This window comes from Podarcis muralis, chromosome 9, assembly GCF_964188315.1.
Source record: "Podarcis muralis chromosome 9, rPodMur119.hap1.1, whole genome shotgun sequence".
Lineage (NCBI taxonomy): Eukaryota > Metazoa > Chordata > Lepidosauria > Squamata > Lacertidae > Podarcis > Podarcis muralis.
This window is the reverse complement of record NC_135663.1, coordinates 54311527-54333847: the sequence shown is the minus strand read 5'-3', so window position 1 is coordinate 54333847 and position 22321 is coordinate 54311527. Positions and strand designations below refer to the sequence as shown.

Here is a 22321-nt window from a genome sequence, read left to right as displayed (position 1 = left end):
TGCTGTGATCTCAGCTAGGGCTAAGAGGAACTCCTTGGAGCCTCCCAAGAACTTTGTTGGAAATGTCAGTCAACCTGGAGCCTAAAGTGAACAGTATAACCTGCAGTAGCATTGCTGGGTTTATGTTTTCATGCCCAAAAGTTTGTTTGTTTTGTTTGTTTATACATACAAACATACATACATACATACATACATACATACATACATACCCCGCCCATCTGGCTGGGTTTTCCCAGCCCCTCTGAGCAGCTTCCTAGAGAATATTTTAAACACATTAAAAATGCCTTCAGATGCCTTCTAAAAGTCAGATAGTTGTTGATTTTCTTGACATCTGACGGGAGGGCGTTCCATAGGGCGGGCGCCACCACTGAGAAGGCCCTCTGCCTGGTTCCCTGTAACCTCACTTCTCGCAGTAAGGGAACTGCCAGAAGGCCCTCGGAGCAGGACTTCTGTGTCTGGGATGAATGATTGGGGTGGAGACGCTCCTTCAAGTATACTGGGCCAAGGCTGTTTAGGATCTAGACAACAAAGCTGAAGGATAAGGCTAGCCACAGTGGTTATGCTCTGCCTCTACAGCCTGCTTCTGAATATCAGGAAATCACAAAAGGGGAGAGTGCTCGTGTTCAACTCTTGCCTGATGGCTTCCCACAAACATCTGGGTAGCCACTGTGAAAACAGAATGCTGGACTAATGGCAGGCTCTTATGTCCCACATCAATGCCCCACTGCACATACCTGGAGGTGTCTTAATGCAGCAGATAAGGGTTTGTATGTGTAGTGGAGATCTAGCAATACTTTGGAGTGTCCCCAAGCCAGGTAGACCCTCGCCTTGCACACAGTTTATGGCGATGACCTTTCTGAGCTTCCCGGTTCCACTGTGGAAAGCGCTCTGTTCCAACCAGAACCCACAAAATGACAATTAAAACCAACCTGAAGGTCAAGCAATACCACCACTTTTGGCAACAATTATCTGAACCAAAGCAAAAAAATAAGTTTTGAATGGGTTCGTCCACTGTGGGGACATCATGCTTTAGTGGTTCCCAAATTCCCCACAGAAGTTGCCTCTAAGAAAAGCCACTAATTATTTGATCACAATCCCTTGATGTGGAAGAGGTTTGTTGCTGTTTAGTCGTGTCCGACTCTTCGTGACCCCATGAACCAGAGCACGCCAAGCACTCCTGTCTTCCACTGCCTCTCGCAGTTTGGTCAGACTCATGCTGGTAGCTTCAAGAACACTGTCCAACCATCTCGTCCTCTGTCATCCCCTTCTCCTTGTGCCCTCCATCTTTCCCAACATCAGGGTCTTTTCCAGGGAATCTTCTCTTCTCATGAGGTGGCCAAAGTATTGGAGCCTCAGCTTCACGATCTGTCCTTCCAGTGAGCACTCAGGACTGATTTCCTTAAGAATGGATAGGTTTGAACTTCTTGCAGTCCATGGGACTCTCAAGAGTCTCCTCCAGCACCATAATTCAAAAGCATCAATTCTTCGGTGATCAGCCTTCTTGATGGTCCAGCTCTCACTTCCATACATCACTACTGGGAAAACCATAGCTTTAACTATACGGACCTTTGTCAGCAAGGTGATGTCTCTGCTTTTTAAGATGCTGTCTAGGTTTGTCATTGCCCTTCTCCCAAGAAGCAGGCATCTTTTAATTTCATGACTGCTCTCACCATCTGCATCATGGAGCCCAAGAATGTAAAATCTCTAACTGCCTCCATTTCTTCCCCTTCTATTTGCCAGGAGGTGATGGGCCCACTGGCCATGATCTTCGTTTTTTTGATGTTGAGCTTCAAACCATATTTTGCGCTCTCCTCTTTCACCCTCATTAAAAGGTTCTTTAACTCCTCCTCACTCTCTGCCATCAAAGTTGTGTCATCTGCATATCTGAGGTTGTTGATATTTCTTCTGGCAATCTTAATTTTGGCTTGGGATTCATCCAGTCCAGCCTTTCGCATGATGAATTCTGCATATAAGTTAAATAAGCAGGGAGACAATATACAGCCTTGTCGTACTCCTTTCCCAATTTTGAACCAATCAGTTGTTCCATATCCAGTTCTAACTGCACTTTTCTTAAAAATCCCTCTGCTTGTTTTGTTAACTACACACCACCTGTGTAGCCTGACAAGCCACCATCTAAACTGCTGTGATTAAATGCATGGATTCTGAGTCACCATTTGGAAATGCCTGCCTTCTTTAATTATCCTTTAGTTTAAAAAAAAAAAAATCAAATCCCAGTGTCTGGCATCAACTCCATATGAATATCATGGATCTCCTTATTTCTCACGAACACGCCTTTTATAATTTCTACTAATTGCGTAACACATTTTTAAATATTGGCTCATAACGACGCTTGACGTAGGTGGCTGGTAGGTAGGTGAGATTTTGAAGATGGGGGGAGAGGCAGAAACGGGCAAAGCAACTATAATACTAATGCTACCTTTGGACAGGAAACCACTTTTGACAAACACTGACATACTGTGGTACCTCGGGTTACATACGCTTCAGGTTACAGACTCCGCTAACCCAGAAATATTACCTCGGGTTAAGAACTTTGCTTCAAGATGAGAACAGAAATCGTGTTCTGGTGGCGCAGTGGCAGCTGGAGGCCCCATTAGCTAAAGTGGTGCTTCAGGTTAAGAACTGTTTCAGGTTAAGAACGGACCTCCGGAACGAATTAAGTACTTAACCCGAGGTACCACTATACCACTCTCTTATTGTTTACCCAGCCAATGAAGAGGCATTATCAAGAGTTCAAGAACACATTCTCCAGGAACAATAATTATTAGGGCTTGTGAGTTGGGGTGCATGAAAAGAGTGGGAGTGGTCTGAGGCCTGTGGGGGCCACATTTGTGCCCCCCTGTGCCTGACTCTCCCCATCCCTGTGGAAGAGGGTCCGTTCAAATTCTACTAGATTTGACTTTTACCCAGAACCATGGAAAAGTGAATTGTGTGTGTCAAAGATTCTCTCTGCTAGGATGGGAAGGAAGCAACCAAAAGGTGTGTGTGCTTGCAGGAATTCTTTCAACATTCCAATTGTGCCCATGTGTTCTAGGAAATTTCCCAATTCCAGCTTCCTTATCCCAAACAAATTCCTCTGAAGTCATCTTTCCACGGTACAGGAAATCAAAGCAACATGATTCAGCTTCTGCTGTCGTTCATACGAATTTTTTATTTCCTTTTTTTTAAAAAAAAAGAGAGGGGAAAAACACTCTAGCCTTCATTAGATATCGGAACCGATGAGTTTTGGTTCCTCTTTATTCCCAGCCAGTCTTTGTTTGTAATAGCTCACTTGATGCCACGAGGGACATCCGTTCTCGGTAAGTCGAACGCTGCCAAGCGAAGTCTACTACTCACAGGAAAGAAAAGGCACAACACATCCGAATACCTTTGTTATCTCTCCTTTCAAAGAGCGTTAACTCATTTGTCAGGCTTCCAAAATCAAACATCCCACTGGTGCTGCCAACCACAAAATGAAGCAGATTTGGAGCTGTTAGACTCTAGAAAGCTAAAGTCTTCAGCGACAGTCACAGGGAGCTTGCCATTCTCCGATCAAGTCAGATTTTTTTTTTAAAAAAAGAATATATTATTCACAGTTCCAGTCTCCCAAACTCAGCTGCAGGTGTGACTATGAGATTTGCCTAATGGGATTTTCCCAGTGTCGGGTAGCTCTAAGAATTGTTCAGATAGAGGAAAACAGGAAAAAAGACGTAAACACTTGTCCAACCACCACTCTGCAGGTCCCGGATGCTTAGTAGTAACACTGATTAATTAAGTAAAATGCAGAGCTTGAAATGTGCAACTGATTATGTTACCAACGGAACATAATCAGTACTGTTCATAATCACTTTACGTTATTAAAATCATTTTAGTAAAACTACCATGAATGATAGATTGGCATGTTCTTTGTGCCTGCATGTGAAGAAAAAGGAAGTTTGAACCTTTTTCTTTTCTATTTCTGTATAATTGGTTCGTTTACAAAGATTCACCATAAGCCAGGAGACGGGAGTATTATTTCAGGTCTACTGTACAACCTGCCTTTGTGAACCCTCCCAAATGTAAGCCATAATCATCCCCAAGACTGGCATTCCTATCTTAAACACATCTACTCTGAAGTAGTCCCACTGATTGCAATCAGGGTGCCGAAGATGATGTTTACATATGTCCTTCTCCTGCATTGTTAACCTGTACAATTCCGTCCTACATTATTTTTATACACGTAACGTGACTGACTTGCATGAGTATTCTTTGCACACCATGAAAAATTAATGTGTGTGTGGGGGGGGTCATTCTCACATACGTAATCAGTTGACTCATGTGTTTTCAGGGTACACTTACACAGATTGGACAGTGTACTTCAAAGTGCCATTGTTAGCCTCCTTCCTATTAGGGAAACATAAGCATACATATCTTTACAGAGAGACCACAACAATAGTGCTGTTAGCAAAATGAGCAGAGTTGCCAGAATAATAATGTATTAAAATACAGTAGTCTGTTAAACATTAAAAGCTTCCCTAAAGAGGGCTGCCTTCAGATGTCTTCTAAAAGTCTGGTAGTTGTTCTTCTCTTTGACATCTGGTGGGAGGGCGTTCCACAGGGTGGGTGCCACTACTGAGAAGGCCCTCTGCCTGGTTCCCTGTAACTTGGCTTCTCGCAGCAAGGGAACTGCCAGAAGGCCCTCGGTGCTGGACCTCAGTGTCCGCGCAGAATGATAGGGGTGGAGATGCTCCTTCAGATATACTGGACCGAGGCCATTTAGGGCTTTAAAGGTCAGCACCAACACTTTGAATTGTGCTCGGAAATGTACTACACTGTTTATATACAGAAGTTACAATATTGGCTCATATTTATTATTATTAGTCATTAGTTATACTTTTATACTGCCTATCCATCTGCATTCTCTAGGGGCAGTCCATAGAATGTTAAAACCAATAAAACAATCATAAAACCCCCAACCACGGCTGCTGCCTGAGTGCTGGAAGAGAAACCTGCTCCCTGCTGCAAGGCTCGTTTCCACCTGGCCTAGGGGGCAGGGCCCACACTCACCCTGAACAGCTAAAAGGTTCCTGGGAGACCACTGGGACATTGCTGGAACAACTCTTGGGTTGGGGCAACTGGCTAAAATGTTTTAAACGGTTCTAATTTTGGTTCCCCTCTTTCATTTTTGTCGGGTTGGTGTTGGTTAAATGTTTAGTTGGGGTTGGCGGTAACTTTAATTTGGGTCTAACTGTAAATTGTTTGTTATTATTGTTATTGGTTTTTATTGAGTTATTGCTTGTGTAGGATATTTTTTAAAAAATGTTTGATGTTTTGTTTTGTTATGTTGTGTATGTTGTAAGCCGCCCAAAGAGGCTGGGGAAACCCAGCCAGATGGGCAGGATATAAATTAAATTTATTATTATTATTATTAACCATACAACACATTTGTAACAGTATAAAACAACAGCTAACAGTTTTGAACATGCACAAAACAAGAGGCATAATTTTACTGTAAGATGCAAAAGGATGAGGGATATAATTAAAAGGCCAATTCTATACATACCTTGTGGGACATCTTTGGGAGAGGAAAAGACTAGGGAGTAAGCCCTACACAAATATTGAGTGGAGTCCCTAAGATGGTTGGATGGTACCTGGTTTGCCTTCTTTTGGCAACTCCTGCAGCCCAGCTAGTGCCAAATATATTGCTTTCCTTTCCTTTGGACCACATCAGCAAGGCAGAGGTAGGGGGATGAGGTCTTGACATCTAAGCAGCCCAGGACCTCCATACACAATGGCCAGGCTTGCGCCCTGGTACTAATGCATCAAAAACAACTCTGGAGGCAACAGTTATGAGTTACCAGTCTCTGCAGGTGCTGTCATTCTCCAGCGGTTTGACTTCACCCCTGGAGGTGAAGACAGGGACGGGTGCCAACAAAGCCACTTCGGGGCCTGCCCCAGGAGGTGGGGTTGCGGGCTTCACGCCCTTCCCCACGTGAGCGGGGGCTGGTTTCAGCCCCCGCGAGAACAGGGGAATCCCGACCGGCCACGCCTCCCAGCCAGCCAATCGGCTGGCTGGGGGGGCGTGGCTTGCCCTATTTAGGGCCGGAGCGGAGGGGGATCGCCCTCTCTTCTCCGGCTAGCCCCCACGTTTTCCCACCCTCCCTCCCTTTAGTTGGGCTTTAGGCAGGTCTGACTTTGCTATGGACTTCGGTCTGTCGCCGCAAGGGGCATGGTAGGAATTTTTCCCAATTGGCGATTTACAGCCTTTTGGTTTTTCGCCTACCTCGGAGCAACTCGTCACAACTCTTCGGCATTGGCGGTAGGCATTGGTAAGAAGGGGTTAAGAGTATGTGTGTGGGGGGAGGAACGCCATCACCTCCCCCCAATGGACGAAGGGTGGTCCGGTAAAGGACTCCGGGGGGCGTGGCCCTGTCCGAAGCCTATGGAGGTGTGGGCCAAAGGCACGCCCCAGAGCGGTGACCCGGGGGAGCTCCTAGTCGACGTGCCTCGGCGGGAGACTCCCCCGATTAGTGTTAACCCTTCCCCGTGTCTCCAGCAAATGGGCTGGAGCCGGATAGTCGATAGGACCAATGCCTAAGCCAATGCCTCTCATTCCTGAATTCAATAAAGTTGTGGCCTAATTCGCCCAATTAACCTGAATTATGGTGTCTCGTGTGTTTATTTATCTTGGTGGGGGGCGGAAACTCGCCACGCAACTATGCATGCCTATTCAAAAGCTAGTCCCAGTCAGTTCTCGTTGATTTCAGCAGATTGCAGTCTGATGTGTGGCATCTTGGATACTGGCAGTCTTGGAACTTGAATGACAAGAAGGGAGTGGTGATGCAATCCTCAAAGTGCCTTTTCTACTACACCCCTCCAGGTGTTATAGGACTCCCAACTGCCAGCAGCCTCAGCTATCACAGCCAATAGACAGGAATGGTGGAATTTGTAGCCCACCTGCATCTACAGGTCCGCCCTCGCATCCCAACTATCCAGCAGAGCAGCGGGGAAGAGGTGTAGCCCACTGTCAAAGTGCATACTTTGCCCACCACAGTTACAAGTTCAATCCCTATCCCGGGTAACTCCAGGTGTGACTTCTGCCAACCGTTAATAGACTAGTCTTCCCAACCTGAACCTGGTGCCCTACTTGATTTACCTCACTTGCAGATATTGTAAACGTCAAAATATTGTACATGCAGGAATTAGCATGTGGATAGCTGATGGTTAAGAATAATAAAACAACAAAAAGCTATTTAACTGTAAGGAACGAAACGTTAATTAGAAATAACTAGGGAAATAATGCAGCAACAAGAACAGACGCATCAAGAACGGAGTGTCGGAAACCAATTTTTGGAAAGTTTGTATTAAATTTGTTTTAATGTGGCCGATTTGGTAAAAATGTGGAAAAATCAATAAAAACGATTTAAAACAACAACAACAACCTGGTGCCCTACAGCTGTTGTCATTATTAGTTTCATTTGTGGATTTAGTTCCATGTTCTGGACTACAACTTGCATCAGACCCAAGCAGGCTAGGATGATGGGAATTATAGTCCAAAACAACTTGGGAGGGCACCAGGTTGGGGAAGAGTGGTTTAAACAATATGGACCTATATGGACCAACGTTTGGACTGTCAAAGGTAGATTCCTATAAACAACCTTAACCAGGTGAAGGATGAAGAAATGGAAGGTGAGGAGAGAAAGGGTTCAACAAATTCACCACAGTCCATGGTGGCAGGCATTGCCAGTTACTTGAAGGAAGTGAGTGGCAAGTAAACAGTTTGATGTGGCTTGACCCCAACACATTAAAGGGCAATACAAGCCAAAACAATGGGACTTTTGTTTAGATACTTCAAACAGGAGAACTCCAGTTGTTTAGATAGTTCAGTTTTCAGAATAGGAAGGCCAGGATAATAGAGGATGAGAATGAATCTGAAGTTTACACTTGGGTTTTTGTCCAGTAGGAATAACAGGGGAACAGAATAAATGTAGGATGTCCCTCTCTTGGATGGGAAAAAAAGAAATATAGGTGGAGGGGAAAGTTGGAAGCAAACTGAGATTTCACTAAACTGAGTACTACACAGAGTAAAAAAATAAATCAATCCCTTTCAGGATATTAGAGCTAATTTCCTCTTGTCCTTTTAGAATAGCTGAGAGAGACTTGAGGAAATGAGTCAAAATCCTGGAAGATGTTTGTACTACACTAAAAAGACAAACAACATCTGTAAAACGGCACTCAAATGTAAAGGGAAACACTGCGTGAGATGGCACTTCTCTAGAGGAGTGAAAATGACAGGAGGACAAGAAAAGAACCTGACTAAAGAGGTTTCACCTTGACTTATTAATGCCTCTGCTTATAAAATGCACCTCACAAATTAATGACACAATCCTATACAGTGGTACCTCGAGTTACATATGCTTCAGGTTACATATGCTTCAGGTTACAGACTCTGCTGACCCAGAAATAGTGCTTCATGTTAAGAACTTTGCTTCAGGATGAGAACAGAAATCATGCTCCGGTGGCACGGCGGCAGCAGGAGGACCCATTAGCTAAAGTGGTGCTTCAGGTTAAGAACAGTTTCCGGTTAAGAACGGACCTCCGGAACGAATTAAGTTAATGCTGACTTCAGTGGGACTTAGGTGGGCATGATATTGGAGCCTAACAGCACAATCCTAGACATGTCTACTCAGAAGTAAATCCCACTGGATTTAATGGAGCTTATGCCTAGCTAGGTGCATATAGTATTACAGCCTCAGCTTTATGTCTCATGTGTAAATCCTGACGACCTTTCAGCCCTTCTTTCCTCCAGCTCTGTCTATTTCCTCAGATTATTTCTGTCCCATCAAATCCCAGGTTTATTTCAAAATATTTTGAACAGCTTCAAATTCAAAGTATACCATTAAGACCCTCTAAACACAGCTATTTTATGTGTATATAATTTTATTTTTCCAATTAATTGACAAGGCCAGAGGTTTTCAACCTTTTTGAGTCCACAGCTTTCTTGACCAACTCCATTCTTTCTGCAGCACCCCTGTGGGGCTCAGGAGCCCAGTTATGTCACCCCTTGCCTGCAGATCCGGCAGCCTCTTGCCCTTTTTCAGACCTCAGACTCCTCTCCTCTTTACTTGGGAGCCACCACCGCCACCTCTGGCCTCTGAGCTGCCCCATCCCTGCCCCAAAGAGAGGTGCCTCCTCACACAGGCCCACATAGGCCTGCGAAGCACCCCTAACCAGTCCCAGAGGACCTGGGGAGCTGGTAGCCAGGTCTGCTGCAACAAACAGCCGTGCAAGCCTTTGGGAGTCAGAGATGCAAAAGGGCATCAGAGGAGGGAGGGAAGGCAAGAGGGACAGAGGCCAGTGTTGCCTGTGGCACCCCTGACTATCATTCAAGGCACCCCAGGGTGCCACGGCACGCTGGTTGAAAACCCCTGGGTAAGGCTATATCATTTACAATGGTCACATCCAAAAGATAGGTCGCTGTCCCCAAAGGGTTTACAAAATCACATCCGGCCTACGGAAAGTAATAGAGAAAGGAATCGAGTACAAACAGGGGGAGAGTATATATTCAATTCAGTTATACATACTAAAAACTTGCTTTCAGTGGGGGGAATAAGAGGGGATATGCAGATGGCTTCCTTCCCTAGCATGAGGGCTTAAGATGAGGATAACAGTACAGTGGTACCTCGGGTTAAGTACTAAATTCGTTCCAGAGGTCTGTTCTTAACCTGAAACTGTTCTTAACCCTGAGGTACCAATTTAGTTAATGGGGCCTCCTGCTGCCGCCGCACCATTTCTGTTCTCATCCTGAAGCAAAGTTCTTAACCTGAGGTACTATTTCTGGGTTAGCGGAGTCTGTAACCTGAAGCGTATGTGACCCGAGATACCACTGTACAATCCTATGCAGATCTACTAAGAAAGCCACACTCCGTTCAGAAGGACTTACTCCCAAGCACCTGTGTTGAGGGTTGCAGCCTACGACAATTCAATGGAGGTCACTTCTGAGCAGATGAGCATAAGACTGGTATATTTTACATATCCACAGTTGCTAAAGGTCTCACAAAGTAGTAAAACAGTGGTGGCCAACCTTTTTAGGCAAGTATGTGACACATTGCGTCTAAAGTATGCAATGCAGTCAATCTAGCATATACAACAATTCCTATAGTTCCCCCAGCTACATTGCCTCTGACTCCACCTAGTGTTGGCCTCCCTGCCTTCCAGCCTCAATGGCATGGAGGAGACCCACCTGCATGGTTTCTCTCACGCGCGCAAGTTTCAGATCCTGTGAGAATCCTCCTACTGCACAACAGGACAGGGAGAACCTTCAAAAACCTGCACATGCAGGTCTGACTATATGAAAATCCACCTGGAAGAAACGTAAGACACTCACACCAGTTGGAACAGGCACACCTGGGTACATGATTTTATTGTGGACGAAGGCAGGCAGCCACAAACCAAGCCACCAGCTCATCGAATAAACTGCTGGCCCTCTTGTAAGAAGGTTGCCCAACAGCACACCTTCCCATGGCTCTCATTTGCAATGAATTTTGGAGCACTCAAAGAACAACAGAAGTCTTTCCCACTTTATCTTACCTTCTACAATCTCTGCCTCTCACCCAGACGTGCCAGGGCTCTAAGGGCTGGCAGTAGTGAACCCAGCCAAAAAAATAGGGGAGAACTAGTAAGCCAAGTCAATATTTGTGGACAAAAATGATGAGTGGAGGAGGAAGGCGCTGACAGTACTGGAAAAATCCCAGACAGGTGGCTGTCTGGATGCCAAGATATATGATGCTGGTACCTACAAACTTGAAATACTTACTTCGCTTTTTCCTGACATATCAAAACTCTTGACATTGGTTTCTAGATATTTTGAAATATTTTTCCACTATTGGACAGGTAAGGGAGGAAGGGCACAATAATGCAAATATCTCCACCCCACCCAAAACACCTGCCATGCTGCTAGTTCCAAACATTGCAATATTTCTGTTTACACTGTGCTATTCAACAAAGGACTGTAATTCAGAACACCTTCCATGATCATACAGTGAGAAGAGTTGGTAAGAGAGAATAAAGGTGTCTTATGTTGCACTGTTATTTTGTCATTCTTTGCTCTGTGTGGATTATTTCATCCTCTGAACCAGTGTTTTCTTTCCCCCCATAATGTTTCGTGAACTACCAGAAAACAGACTGCCTCAGGAAGGGGGCAGGCGCTCCTTGCTTGGAAGTAGAAGCTGGACGGTTATCCGTCAGGGATGTTGTAACTGCAAGATTCCTGCCCTGAGCAGGAAGTTGGGCTGGATGACTTCCAAAAACTCTTGCAACTGTAAAATTCTATAATTCTAGGTCATCAAATCTGGGAGATCCTCAAAGCTCAGCATAGCATTGGGTAGGGAAAAAATAAATTGCAGTGTAGACACTGGGTGGTATATTTTTTAAAAACCAGTTCCAAAAGTGCAAGGACTTTTGGCTACACCATGGAACTTCTCCTACTTCTCTTCTCCCTGTGTATCCCCACCTTCCAGCAAATCTGTTTTGGAGACGATCCCACGCCCCGGAAAAACCTTCTGGAGCAGATTTAGGGAGGGAAGTTTACAATAAACGACAACAAAATACCATACCCAACTAAAAAAATAATAATAGTAAGAGGTAAAAGTAGTAAGAGGTAAAATACTGTGACGTTAACATATATGAGAGAGTGCTGGAGGGGAAATAGTTAAATAGGTTGCAGAGACAGGACCCAGGGGGGGTGGAGTCAGTGGGACTATAAAACCAGTTCTGGGAGGAGTTTGTTGGTAGTTGGTGGGGGGTAGTTGGTGGGATTTAGTGGGTTGGCTGGTTGGGAAAGGCAGTTGGTAAAAGAGAGACAGTTAGGGCAGTGGGTTCTTGAGTGTGGGGAGGTAGAAGAGATAGAGAGAGGAAAATAAGACTAAGAAAGTAGAGAGCAGCAACGTTTGGAATGCTGTAAAAGTTTTGTTTGTGTCTGAAATAAAATACACTCTTCTTTATTAATTGAGAACTTGACTGAGACTGAAGTGATTTTACCAGGGAGGACCTGGTTGGTGGCAGCGGATTAGTGGTGTACGGGTCAATAGTCCGTGAGACGACTGGGGGCTCCGTACGAACGCCACAAAGACAAGCAAAAAAATAAAAAAATTGATTAAAATCTCTCTGAATTCTTTTTCAGATGTCACTTGCCATCTAAAAGTCAACAGGGAGGGTTGCAAGCAAACCTCTCTAGGCAGGGACATTCACAGCTGTGGTGAGAAGGCTTGCAATCCTGTACACATAGTTGAGATGATGGAGGTGCTTGCAAGAGAGGCTCCTTGTACAATCCTTGTACAGTGCATGTGGGCAGGGTTCGAAATTAGCAGAGTGCCAGGCTCATTTCGCACCTAAGGATTCTCCATTTGCCAGCACCTCCAAAAGCCTGGGTGCCATTTTTTTTGGGTGCCTGGCTGACACTCAAGGATTACTGAAATGTATGTTCTTTGAAGCCTTGAAGTACAGTGGTACCTCTGGATACGAACAGGATCTGTTCCGGAGCCCTGTTCGCATCCTGAAGCGAACGCAACCCGCGTCTGCGCATCTGTGGGTCGCCACTTCCGCGCATGCGCGTGACGTCATTTTGACCGGCTGTGCACGCGTTCCGTTACTTCCGGGTCGCCGCGGAGCACAATCCGAAAGCGCTCAACCTGAAGCAACTTCTGTATATGTTAAGAACAGACAATATATGGAGTTTAACAATAAAGAGTAGAGTGTGTTGAAAACTGAAGTATGGTACCATTATTTTTATTGTAAACACCAAATTAAACATTTATTAACTATTTCTGCCAAAAATGTGGTATTAACAATGTGTCACTTATGTGAATTGTGTATGAATTCATGCTTATCAAAATTATAAATAAAAAGGGTTGCTGTAGCCATTCTGTTTTGGCACCCACAACTCAGGTCCCAGAAGCCATCTGGCTCCTAGCTTTTCTATCCCAGTTTCTAACACTGCATGTGGGCAAATATACAGGAAAAAGTGATAGGAAGAATTAGGTCATATAAGGCTTTAAAGTGAAAAACTATCCATTTGAATTGGCCCAAGACACGAGATTATGGAGAGAAGAGGCTTCTATATAGCCAAGCTTGAGAAATACTATATTTCTATAATTATAATATAATATAATATAATATAATATACCGTATTTTTCGCCCTATAGGACACACTTTTTCCCCTCCAAAAATGAAGCCGCAGCGCCAGCCCCACAAGGTTGGGGGACAGCGGGGAGGCGGAACTCCGCCATCCCGCTGTCTCCCAATGTGGTTTGGAGGCCGACGGCGGGGAGACGCGTGGTTCTCCCCGCAAGCTCCGGGGACAGCTGGGAGGCGCAGCGCGTCTTCCCGCTGTCCCTGGACCTGGTCTGCAGGCGGGCGGCAGGGAGAAGAGTGCTTCTCCCTGCTGCCGGCCCCACAAGAGCCTGGGGGGGAAAATAATTTTTTCCCCTCTTTATTTCCCCCCAAAAAAACTTGGTGCGTCCTATGGGCCGGTGCGTCCTATGGGGCGAAAAATACGGTAATATATAATATAATATAATGTAATGTATTGTAATGTAATGTAATCTAATATAAATATTTCTATAATATGCTTGCATATTACTGGACAACTTTCCAAGATGCAGCATGCATCTGATGAAGTGGGTCATAGCCTATGAAAGCTTATGCTGTAATAAAATCATTCTTTAAGGTGCTACAGAAGTCTCTAGTTGTGAATCCTCATCTGCAATTCTCAACCACGTCTCATGAAGCAGGTCGGATGAAATCAAAACAGTAAGGTGGCAGCTACATTCAAAAGGTTCACGGAGGTGGCATGCATGGGTTTTTCTCAACCTCATCAGCACAGCCACCCTGCCAGGATGCTAAACAGAGAGACTGCGACTTGATCAAGGTCAGCCCGTGAAATTCATGACCAACTGGGGATTCAACAAGTCCGAAATGTCCATGGTTTGAGGGAGAAAGGAAGGCCACAGTACACAACCTTCCAGTTAAGGTGTAAAATGAAAAAAAAAACTGTATGGAAAGTTTGGAAGCCCACCCAGCCAAGGCCACAAAATTGCAAAATGTGAAAAATTTGAAGAGTTGAAGGTGTTAATAGCTCAGTTTCATAGGAAGGTTAAAGTTAGGTACTGTGCCAGTTCCCCTCTATTGAAAAGCGTGAAGCAGAACAGTAAACAAAGAAACTAAACCTAATGTAAATGTCTGCGCTATGTTTGCCTAGGTAGAGATCCATTAGGGCAGTGTGTCTCCTTCTGTATCTTCATGCTTCTCCTCCATATTAATAAATTAATCCAATGTGTCACTCAGAGCAAAAACAAACAAACGTTCTCTTCTGTGAGGCTCCAGAGAACACCCAATGCCCGAATATAGTTAAACAAAGAAACAGGAGGCAGAAATAATCACTCCAGCAACCTCTTGTCCTTTGCACACCAACGCTTAAGAAGGTGTGTTGACCTTCCAAAGAAGCTGTAAGGCCAACCCTGTTTTCCCAGCTTTTTCCTGAAGAAAAAAAGACACCCTATCGGATCCGACAGAAATCATGAGGCACCCATCACACATGTGGGGGGGGGGGGGGAACCAAGAAAAGCTCAGTTGCCTTATCTCTGGTCTAGTATTTAATCTTTCCAATAATTAAACCATTGATGTCAATAATGGAGACCATGTTTTGAGGCAGAATGTTCAGAAATGCATTAAAAATGGATGTGGCTTTCACTATTAATATGGAGGTCAACAGGTGGAAAGAGCAAGCTTACAGCAGGGTTAGTATTTGTTTAGGGGGTGGTCTGCCTGGTTTAGCTCCATTTGCCTGCTTCTGCTTTTTATCCTCCTTCTTATTGTCGTCGTCACCATGACAGAAAGGCAGCTCTGATTTGCCCCTTAGTGGGCTGGCTGGTAGGTCCCAGGGGGTAGAACGTGGAAGGAGAACTGCAGTTCACTGGTCTGTGTTAATGGGACGGCACTGCTGAGATGACGGATTTAAGTAGATCATTTCACCTTAAAAACCTGCTGTCTAGTGACCCTCTTGCACACAGAGACACACACAGTACTGCCATAGGCCTGGCTCACATTTTGGGAAGACTGTGCAGCAATCTGCAGATGTGCATGGCCCAGCCACAGATACACACCCTTCCTCTCCACAGCAGTGAATACCCACACACAGTGCGAAGTGGATATTCCAAATGGAAGGCTATGTGCACAGAAATCCAATTTGTGTGATTTCTCTTTCACACACGAACACACACAGCTACATGTGTTGTATATGGAGACTGCGACCCACTCCTCCAACCAAGAAATATATAGTATTGGTCTGTAAACATGTAAACCGGGCCAAGACTTGCACAATATGTTGCTGCACTATGCAGCCTGCCCATGTGGTTGCGGGGACAGAATGTGCTCTATTAGGTGCAGCAGTTTGCCACCTGTATTCCTGTCAAGGGATAGCTGCTACTTGCTCCAGGTAAGCAGAACATAATGATGCAGACTTAAGGTTACAGCTTCTCAGAGATGTACTGCTGCCTTCTTAAGAAGTACCCAGCTGATAACAGTGATTCTAAGCAATGTTTCAGGCAAGGAATCAGGACCAATCGCTCCCTGTTCCTGGCTTAAGAATGCCAGCAATTCTTTCTTTCTTTTTGTATATGTAACATAACTCCCTGGATCACACTATCAGAATGATTCCATCAACTTTGCTCACAACAAACCACACCTTCTTCTGCGACATGTCCTTTGCCAGGGCAGAAGAGTAAAGATGTCACTAACATACCTTGCATATTCCAGTAGCAGGCATGTACAACCACAGGTATTAGTGTGCAACCTGATCTAATATTAAGACTTTTCTATGTTCACACGGCACAACTTGAGATCAGCCTGAAACAAAGCATCTACCTCAGCTTCTTTAAGAGGTTGTTTGCAAGTAGTTTTGCTCAATCCGACTATTATAAAAGCCTAAAGTTCACCTAAAGTTCAATTCTAAAGTTCATCAGTAACCAAAGTGGTCTCCATCAGATTTTGTGGACCACAAAAGTCACCATTTCCAAGTCATGCATCGGGAGGGCTACCCTTAATGAATAGTGCTAAGCCCAACAGAAATAAATGACACATAGATGCTAAAGTGTGTGAATTTAAGCCAATGATTTCAACAGGGCTCAAGTATTGTTTCAACTTCCTCCAATTTGTGTCCCTGGCTTTGTCTTGATTCTAATTACGCAGCTGTTGCTGCCGCACCATCCTCTGAAAGATCAGAATCTGTTCTCCCCATACCACCTGCCAATTGCAATTCAATTATAGCATTTTGCAACCATACAGCAGACACTAAGCAGTTTATCAATGGCTATTAGCCACAATAGCTCAACTCCACAGCCCTCTTACTGCAATCACTAACAAACATAGCTGAATGTCCAGTGTCCAAAGACCTTCAGGATACCAGATAGATAAGCCCATTCTCTCTCCTACTTCTAGATTCCACGACCACCAACCACTATGTCCAATTCCTGGCTATTTATTTGCTTATTGCCATTGGGCGGTTCACATAATCTGGTACTCACAAGATGTACTGCACAAAAACATGAGCCCTCTTCAGTTGTACTCAGCCCTGTACTCAGGTGCAGAGAACACATGGAGGTTCTTCTGAGAAAATGGCAGCTAGCCCTAGATGCATGATTGGTGCCAGTTTGAATGGGGGGTCCATGCACATGAGGATATGATCTCAGATGGCCTAGAGTTCTCCTCCTTGTGGGGAGAGCTCTACAAAGACATCTCCTTACAGGTATGCCTCCTTCCACATTGATGCCAATGAAATGCCACCTGTGGATATGGCCAATACGTGTACAGATATCTAGGATGTGGGGCTAACCAGACAGCCTCTTCACACTGTTCAGATATCATGGTTAAAAGCCATAGACTGAGTCAAGCGCAAAGCTCTTGAAAGACAGCGGCAGCTTTTGCCAGCGTAGCATTGCCAACACTTCTGCGGCACAAATTGTGGTGTGTGTGCTCATTTATTTATTTACGCTGTTTCCCACTGTTTCACCAATGGCGCTCAAGGTGGTAAACAACAATAATGTAAATACAATGCTGGGCTTGTGCAGCAATTTGTGTTACTCCTGCTGTGTGCAGTTGCTCTTGGGATCAAGCTATTAAGATTCTGCTTCGTAAACTGCTGTTTGTGCTCACAGTCAATGCTACATGAAATAACCAAGTGCACATTTATGGGAGTCCACTGGCAAAAGACAGGTGAGTGGTAGCTTGGTAAAGACTGGGCAGGTGTCTTTTGCTGCCAAAAGCTGCAGCTGGTCACCAGGTATGCCTAATAAGAAACAGGTGCAGCTGCAGCTGTTTTCAAATCACGTAAGGATCTGAGGTCACCAAAGGTGCCATGCGAGCTGGTTCTTATACCTCCAAGTTAATGGTTTTAAAACTGCAATGCAAACCATGTTTTACCTAGATGGCTCCATGCAAGTATATCAACAAACTGACAGAACAGAGCAGAGGGATTTGTGACAAGGTCAACGCAGAACTGCAACTGGGACCAAAGGAACGAAATTACATTGCTGGGCTCCTTAATTAGCCATTGGGGAAACCCTGAATTAGGTGTGCTGGGTTAGGCCACAAAACCATCAACGTCTCTGTTGCACAGGCAAATGTAGACCCAACAAACCCATTTACATTAACCAAGAACAGATATAAACAGCTTTGGTTTCTCCTTCACTAGAAAAGTGCTGGACACAGCCCTCAATCTCGTGCATTATTTCACCGCTGTACGCTTTGCAACGTTCATTTCAACCGCAAAGGCACGCTGTACTGATTAGGAGATAAGTTAGCCTCAAAAACACTCGCTCCCCCATGACAGACACGATACGGAAAAACCCATCAACTTGCTTACAAAAAATAAAATGCAGAAGTTTCAAAAGTTGTTCGCATAGGCAGTTTTGCAGGCATTCGGGAGTGAGAACTGTATATGGTTGCTGGAGTCTCCTCTCAGTGGCAAATTCTAATATTGCACCTGCGCAGGATGCAGCTCAGACTCCTCGTGAAATGGTATTAAAAGGTATTTTAAGAGCAACAAAACTAACATGTTGGAAGTCCATTGCTGCAGCCAGCATAGAGCAAGTTGAGAACATTTAACCAATTATTCCTGTGCAACCAGCACGGTAAACCACTCTATTATGCCTTCACTATTATATCCAGGGAATACTGTGACTTCTGCATCGTGTTCCTAACCCAGATCCTTACTAATCCTAGACAAGCTTTCTATCTGTCACTACTCTATAGAGAAACTCTCCCTTCCCCAAAAAGTATCATCTCAGCTCCTTTTTGTTGTTGTTGACTAACGTCCTGCTCCAAAACACATTTCAATGTTCCGTATTTCCAGTAAATAACACTCCTAAAAGATCACAATAGCAGGTCTGCAAAGTGAATGAAGGGTTGTTTCTTTACATGTGAGATAGGAACTTCACACAGTTTGTATAACAGAATAATACACCATGCATGTGGCAATCCATGGACCTTTGCTCTGTGGATGTCCAGAGCCATTCAGACATCTCAGCTGATTTCACTCACAGATTTCAGCTGCACTGAGTTTCGGGTAGGAATTAGTGGCAAGGTTTAACAACACATTTCTGCTTAGGTTTCACTGCTGTACGAATACAATTAAGCCTCTTTGAGTGGCTTCTGACATGCACCTACCAGCAACAGGTACGTCCACCGGTAGCAGGCTGAAAAACGCATGTTCACTATATAATATGTCCTTTCTATGTACCAAATGGCTCTCACTGACAGGTGCCAGCAAAGGGTGGGAATCGCCTGACAAAATCACCTTATGAGGTTGGGGGAAAGGAATGATCCGGCAAACAACGTGGCAGCAGTTGCCACTTTAAGACTCAGTATGTTGGCTCCCCAAAGAAACAGGTCATTTTATATGCCATATGCAGGTTCCGCTCTCAGCACGTGTTGTCTGACACACACAAAAACAGCAGTGGCAATAGCAATTGTGTGTGATAGTCAATACACATGACCTGTGGAGACATGGCTTGGGAGTTGGGATGAGCAAGATTCTTCAGCAGTGGCTACACAATCAAGTGGTAGGGGGAATCAACACAAACTATTGCAAGTACCAGCGGGTAGGTCCGCTCTACTAACCTAACATGACAAAAAATATTTCTCAATATCAAAAGATTTGTAGAAATTACAACTTGCTTTTTATGCAATAATAATAATAATAAACCACCCTGCATTTTCAAAGCAACATTTTCCTATAAAGGGTAGTTATGCGCCGAGTAGACCCACTGAAATCAATGGGACAAACTGGCATGATTCCAAGTCCTATGGGCTTGCTTCTGCTCTAAGGTGCACAGGATGTGACTGCGTTGCCCCCTTGATTTTGCCACATAACTTGATTTTCCCTCTAGGACGGCAGTGCTCCTTGCAGAAGACCCCCGTTTCTCCAGAGAATTTAGGACAGGACTCCCTGATGCGATACACTAGGGCGGTCATTTGAATCCTACTAAAACACGTTATTTGGAAAAAAAAGCTTCTTCGCAATCAATGAAACGCTGTGTTTTGTTTTGTTTTGTTTTGTTTTGTTACCATCCCCACCCTTCAAAATATCATAACTTTAAAGTTGCGCATTTAAGTATCGCGGCTTGCAAAATAAACCTGCAGCGCCTTTCCTGACGCTTAACGCTCCTACGGATCGGAGCGCTGGAGCCTAAGGGAAGCCGCATCCCGTGATTGGCATGACTGCAAATACTGACCTACAACTTAAACCGGGCTCGAGATCCCTTCCCAATGAGATGAATGAATGGTAAAGCTGACCTCGAGCTCCAACTGCATTTCCTCTGGGAAAAAAGAAGCCGAGCTGTTTCACCCAAACGCGCGAAGCCCTCCAAGCTGGTAGCCAAACCAAACAATTCCTTTTGCCCTCCACGCCCCCAATTTCCCCACTCTCCGCCTGACCCTCAGGCGTGTGCATATTCTGTGCTCCTCGATCCCCAGATCCCCGGCACGGATCTTGAGGGAGAGGCGCGAAACCCGAGGACGCGCCTCCCACCCGGGCACCGTTTGTGCCTCTCCGCGCGCGCCCCTCGTTCGGCTGCCGTGCGCAACCGTCCTCAGCGCGCCAGGTGCCGCCGGTGGCTTCCCGGAACGCCGCCGTTTCAGAAGGGATCCGACCCGCTCGCTTCCCACCTGTTGATTCGCCCAGAAGAAGAGCCAGCAAAGCGACCGCCCAGAAAGCTGGGGAGCCTTCCATGGTGCCGCTGCCCGGCGTCCGATCCTCCAAGCGCAGAGGCTCTCCAGGCTGACCTTTCGGAAGAAGGGTCCCCTGCGCGCGTAAAGACACACACAGAGAGAGACGCGAGCAAAGCCAGCTCCGCGCGGGGAGCCCGACTCGCACTGCCTCTCGCCTCCTGCGGCCACGCCTCTGTCTCTCTCTCTCTCCAGCAGCCCACTGGCTCCGACAGACAATATTCCCGCGACAAACTCCAGGGGCTGGCGCGGGGTAGGGAGGGGGGGGACTTGCAATGTTGAGGGCTGAAAAGAGCCTATCAGACCTAGCAAATTATCTCTCCTTTTTTTCTGGAAGCGTTCTAATGTACACAGAGGAATCCTTTCCCTTTTCAGTTGAATAAATAAATAAATAAAAACTCTCTCCCCTCCAAATCTCCCAGACACTCCAAGGGAGAGGTGTTAATTAAGAAGGTAGTACTGTACAGTAGTTGTTTTATGGAAAGGGGAAGAGGCAGTGCAGAAGTAGCTCTCCAACAATGAAAGCCACCATGACGTCCCTTCAAAACTCTACAAAGAAAACATTTATTTATAACAGTTGCTGTTATGGAGTCAGCTGTTCTTTATGAGATATATTGTGCCAAAATATGAACCCTCTTCTATTGTTTAGCACCCAGGTGTGCAGAACACATGAAGTTGTGCAACTCCAGAGGGGGGAAAGTCTTGATCTGCCCCAAGTTAAGCATGTTTATGTTGCATTAATTGCAATGGAAGGGCTGAAATCAGTGGACATCAAAAGGGCTTGAGTTAGGCTAAATCCTGTGCATTATGAACCATTGCTATTATAATATTTTTACTGACGAATAGCCAATTCACACATGCACCAAATAGGCATATCAGGGCAAAATGAGGGAATGGATGCAGAGTTTGGTATGTGATATGATATGAAGACGTTTGTGTGTATGCGTGTGTGACAGCTTCGAAGTGAGGGCTAGATTGTTCCACCTTAGGAAATTAATGTGAGTAACGTTGTGAATCCGGCTCATGGTTAACTATTCTCACATCACTGCACCACATTCTAGTTTTGCTTAGATTCAGACCCAATTTATGCTCTTTGGCTTGTGCTTGTTCTTACTATTGCTCCAATCGCTTCCAAAGAAGCAGCAAACAAGAAAAGCAGGGATGGGGAACATGTGTCCTTCCAGGTGGAGAAGCGGAGGCCTTCCATAGCTTAAGAAAACAGCTCCTTTCAACAAACCGTAGTTCCGATTAACCATAATTTGAAAGTTAGGATGTAACACTAAACTGTGATTAAGCTAAAATGGAAGCAGAAACTTACGGTACGCAGGCTGAGACCCTACCTGCCTGCGGACTGTCTTGCCAGAGTAGTGCATGCTCTAGTCATCTCCCGCTTGGACTACTGCAATGCGCTCTATGTGGGGCTACCTTTGAAGGTGACCCGGAAACTGCAATTAATCCAGAATACGGCAGCTAGACTGGTGACTGGGAGTGGCCGCTGGGACCACATAACACCGGTCCTGAGAGATCTGCATTGGCTCCCAGTACGTTTCCAAGCACAATTCAAAGTGTTGGTGCTGACCTTTAAAGCCCTAAACGGCCTCGGTCCTATATACCTGAAGGAGTGTCTCCACCCCCATCGTTCAGCCCGGACACTGAGATCCAGCGCCGAGGGCCTTCTGGCTTTTTTAGAGCAGGCATTTGTCCAGAGATATCGGTGGCCCTGATAAATAATTCCATGGGGCCTAAAATATGGGGAGGCAGGAATTAACGTACACACCATGGCTCTCAGTTTTATGAATTGGTAGGAGTAGATGGGTCTCGAAAGGCTGTATCAACAATGAGAGAGCAAAGATGTATACAAAAGTCCTATCTTCATTCATAGTATAATATTCCAAAGGTAGCACATTGCTTACTGATGGAAGAATTCAAAACAACTTGCCAGAAAAAAATCCATACAAAGATTGAGAGAAAGACATATTGCTGTTCATAACAATGCAGCCACTATCAGGATAAAAGAGAATTTCTCTTCCTCCCTCTTCAAGGCCATCAGATACTTGAAAGAAAT

At 45.1% G+C, this 22321-nt stretch overlaps 1 protein-coding gene across 2 annotated transcripts in view; it reads right to left on the bottom strand.

Moving 5' to 3' along the window:
• Positions 1-20468, bottom strand: part of KIT (KIT proto-oncogene, receptor tyrosine kinase) — a 78214-nt gene extending 57746 nt beyond the window's left edge. Inside the window, exon 1 of one of the 2 annotated variants that reach the window (XM_028744001.2) lies at positions 20197-20468. In XM_028744001.2, coding sequence (XP_028599834.2) covers positions 20197-20260 — 64 coding nt within the window. In that variant the 5' untranslated portion in view covers positions 20261-20468. The remainder of the gene's footprint in view (positions 1-20196) is intronic. The other variant, XM_028744002.2, reaches the window with a different exon arrangement.
• Between the last annotated feature and the right edge of the window lie 1853 nt (positions 20469-22321).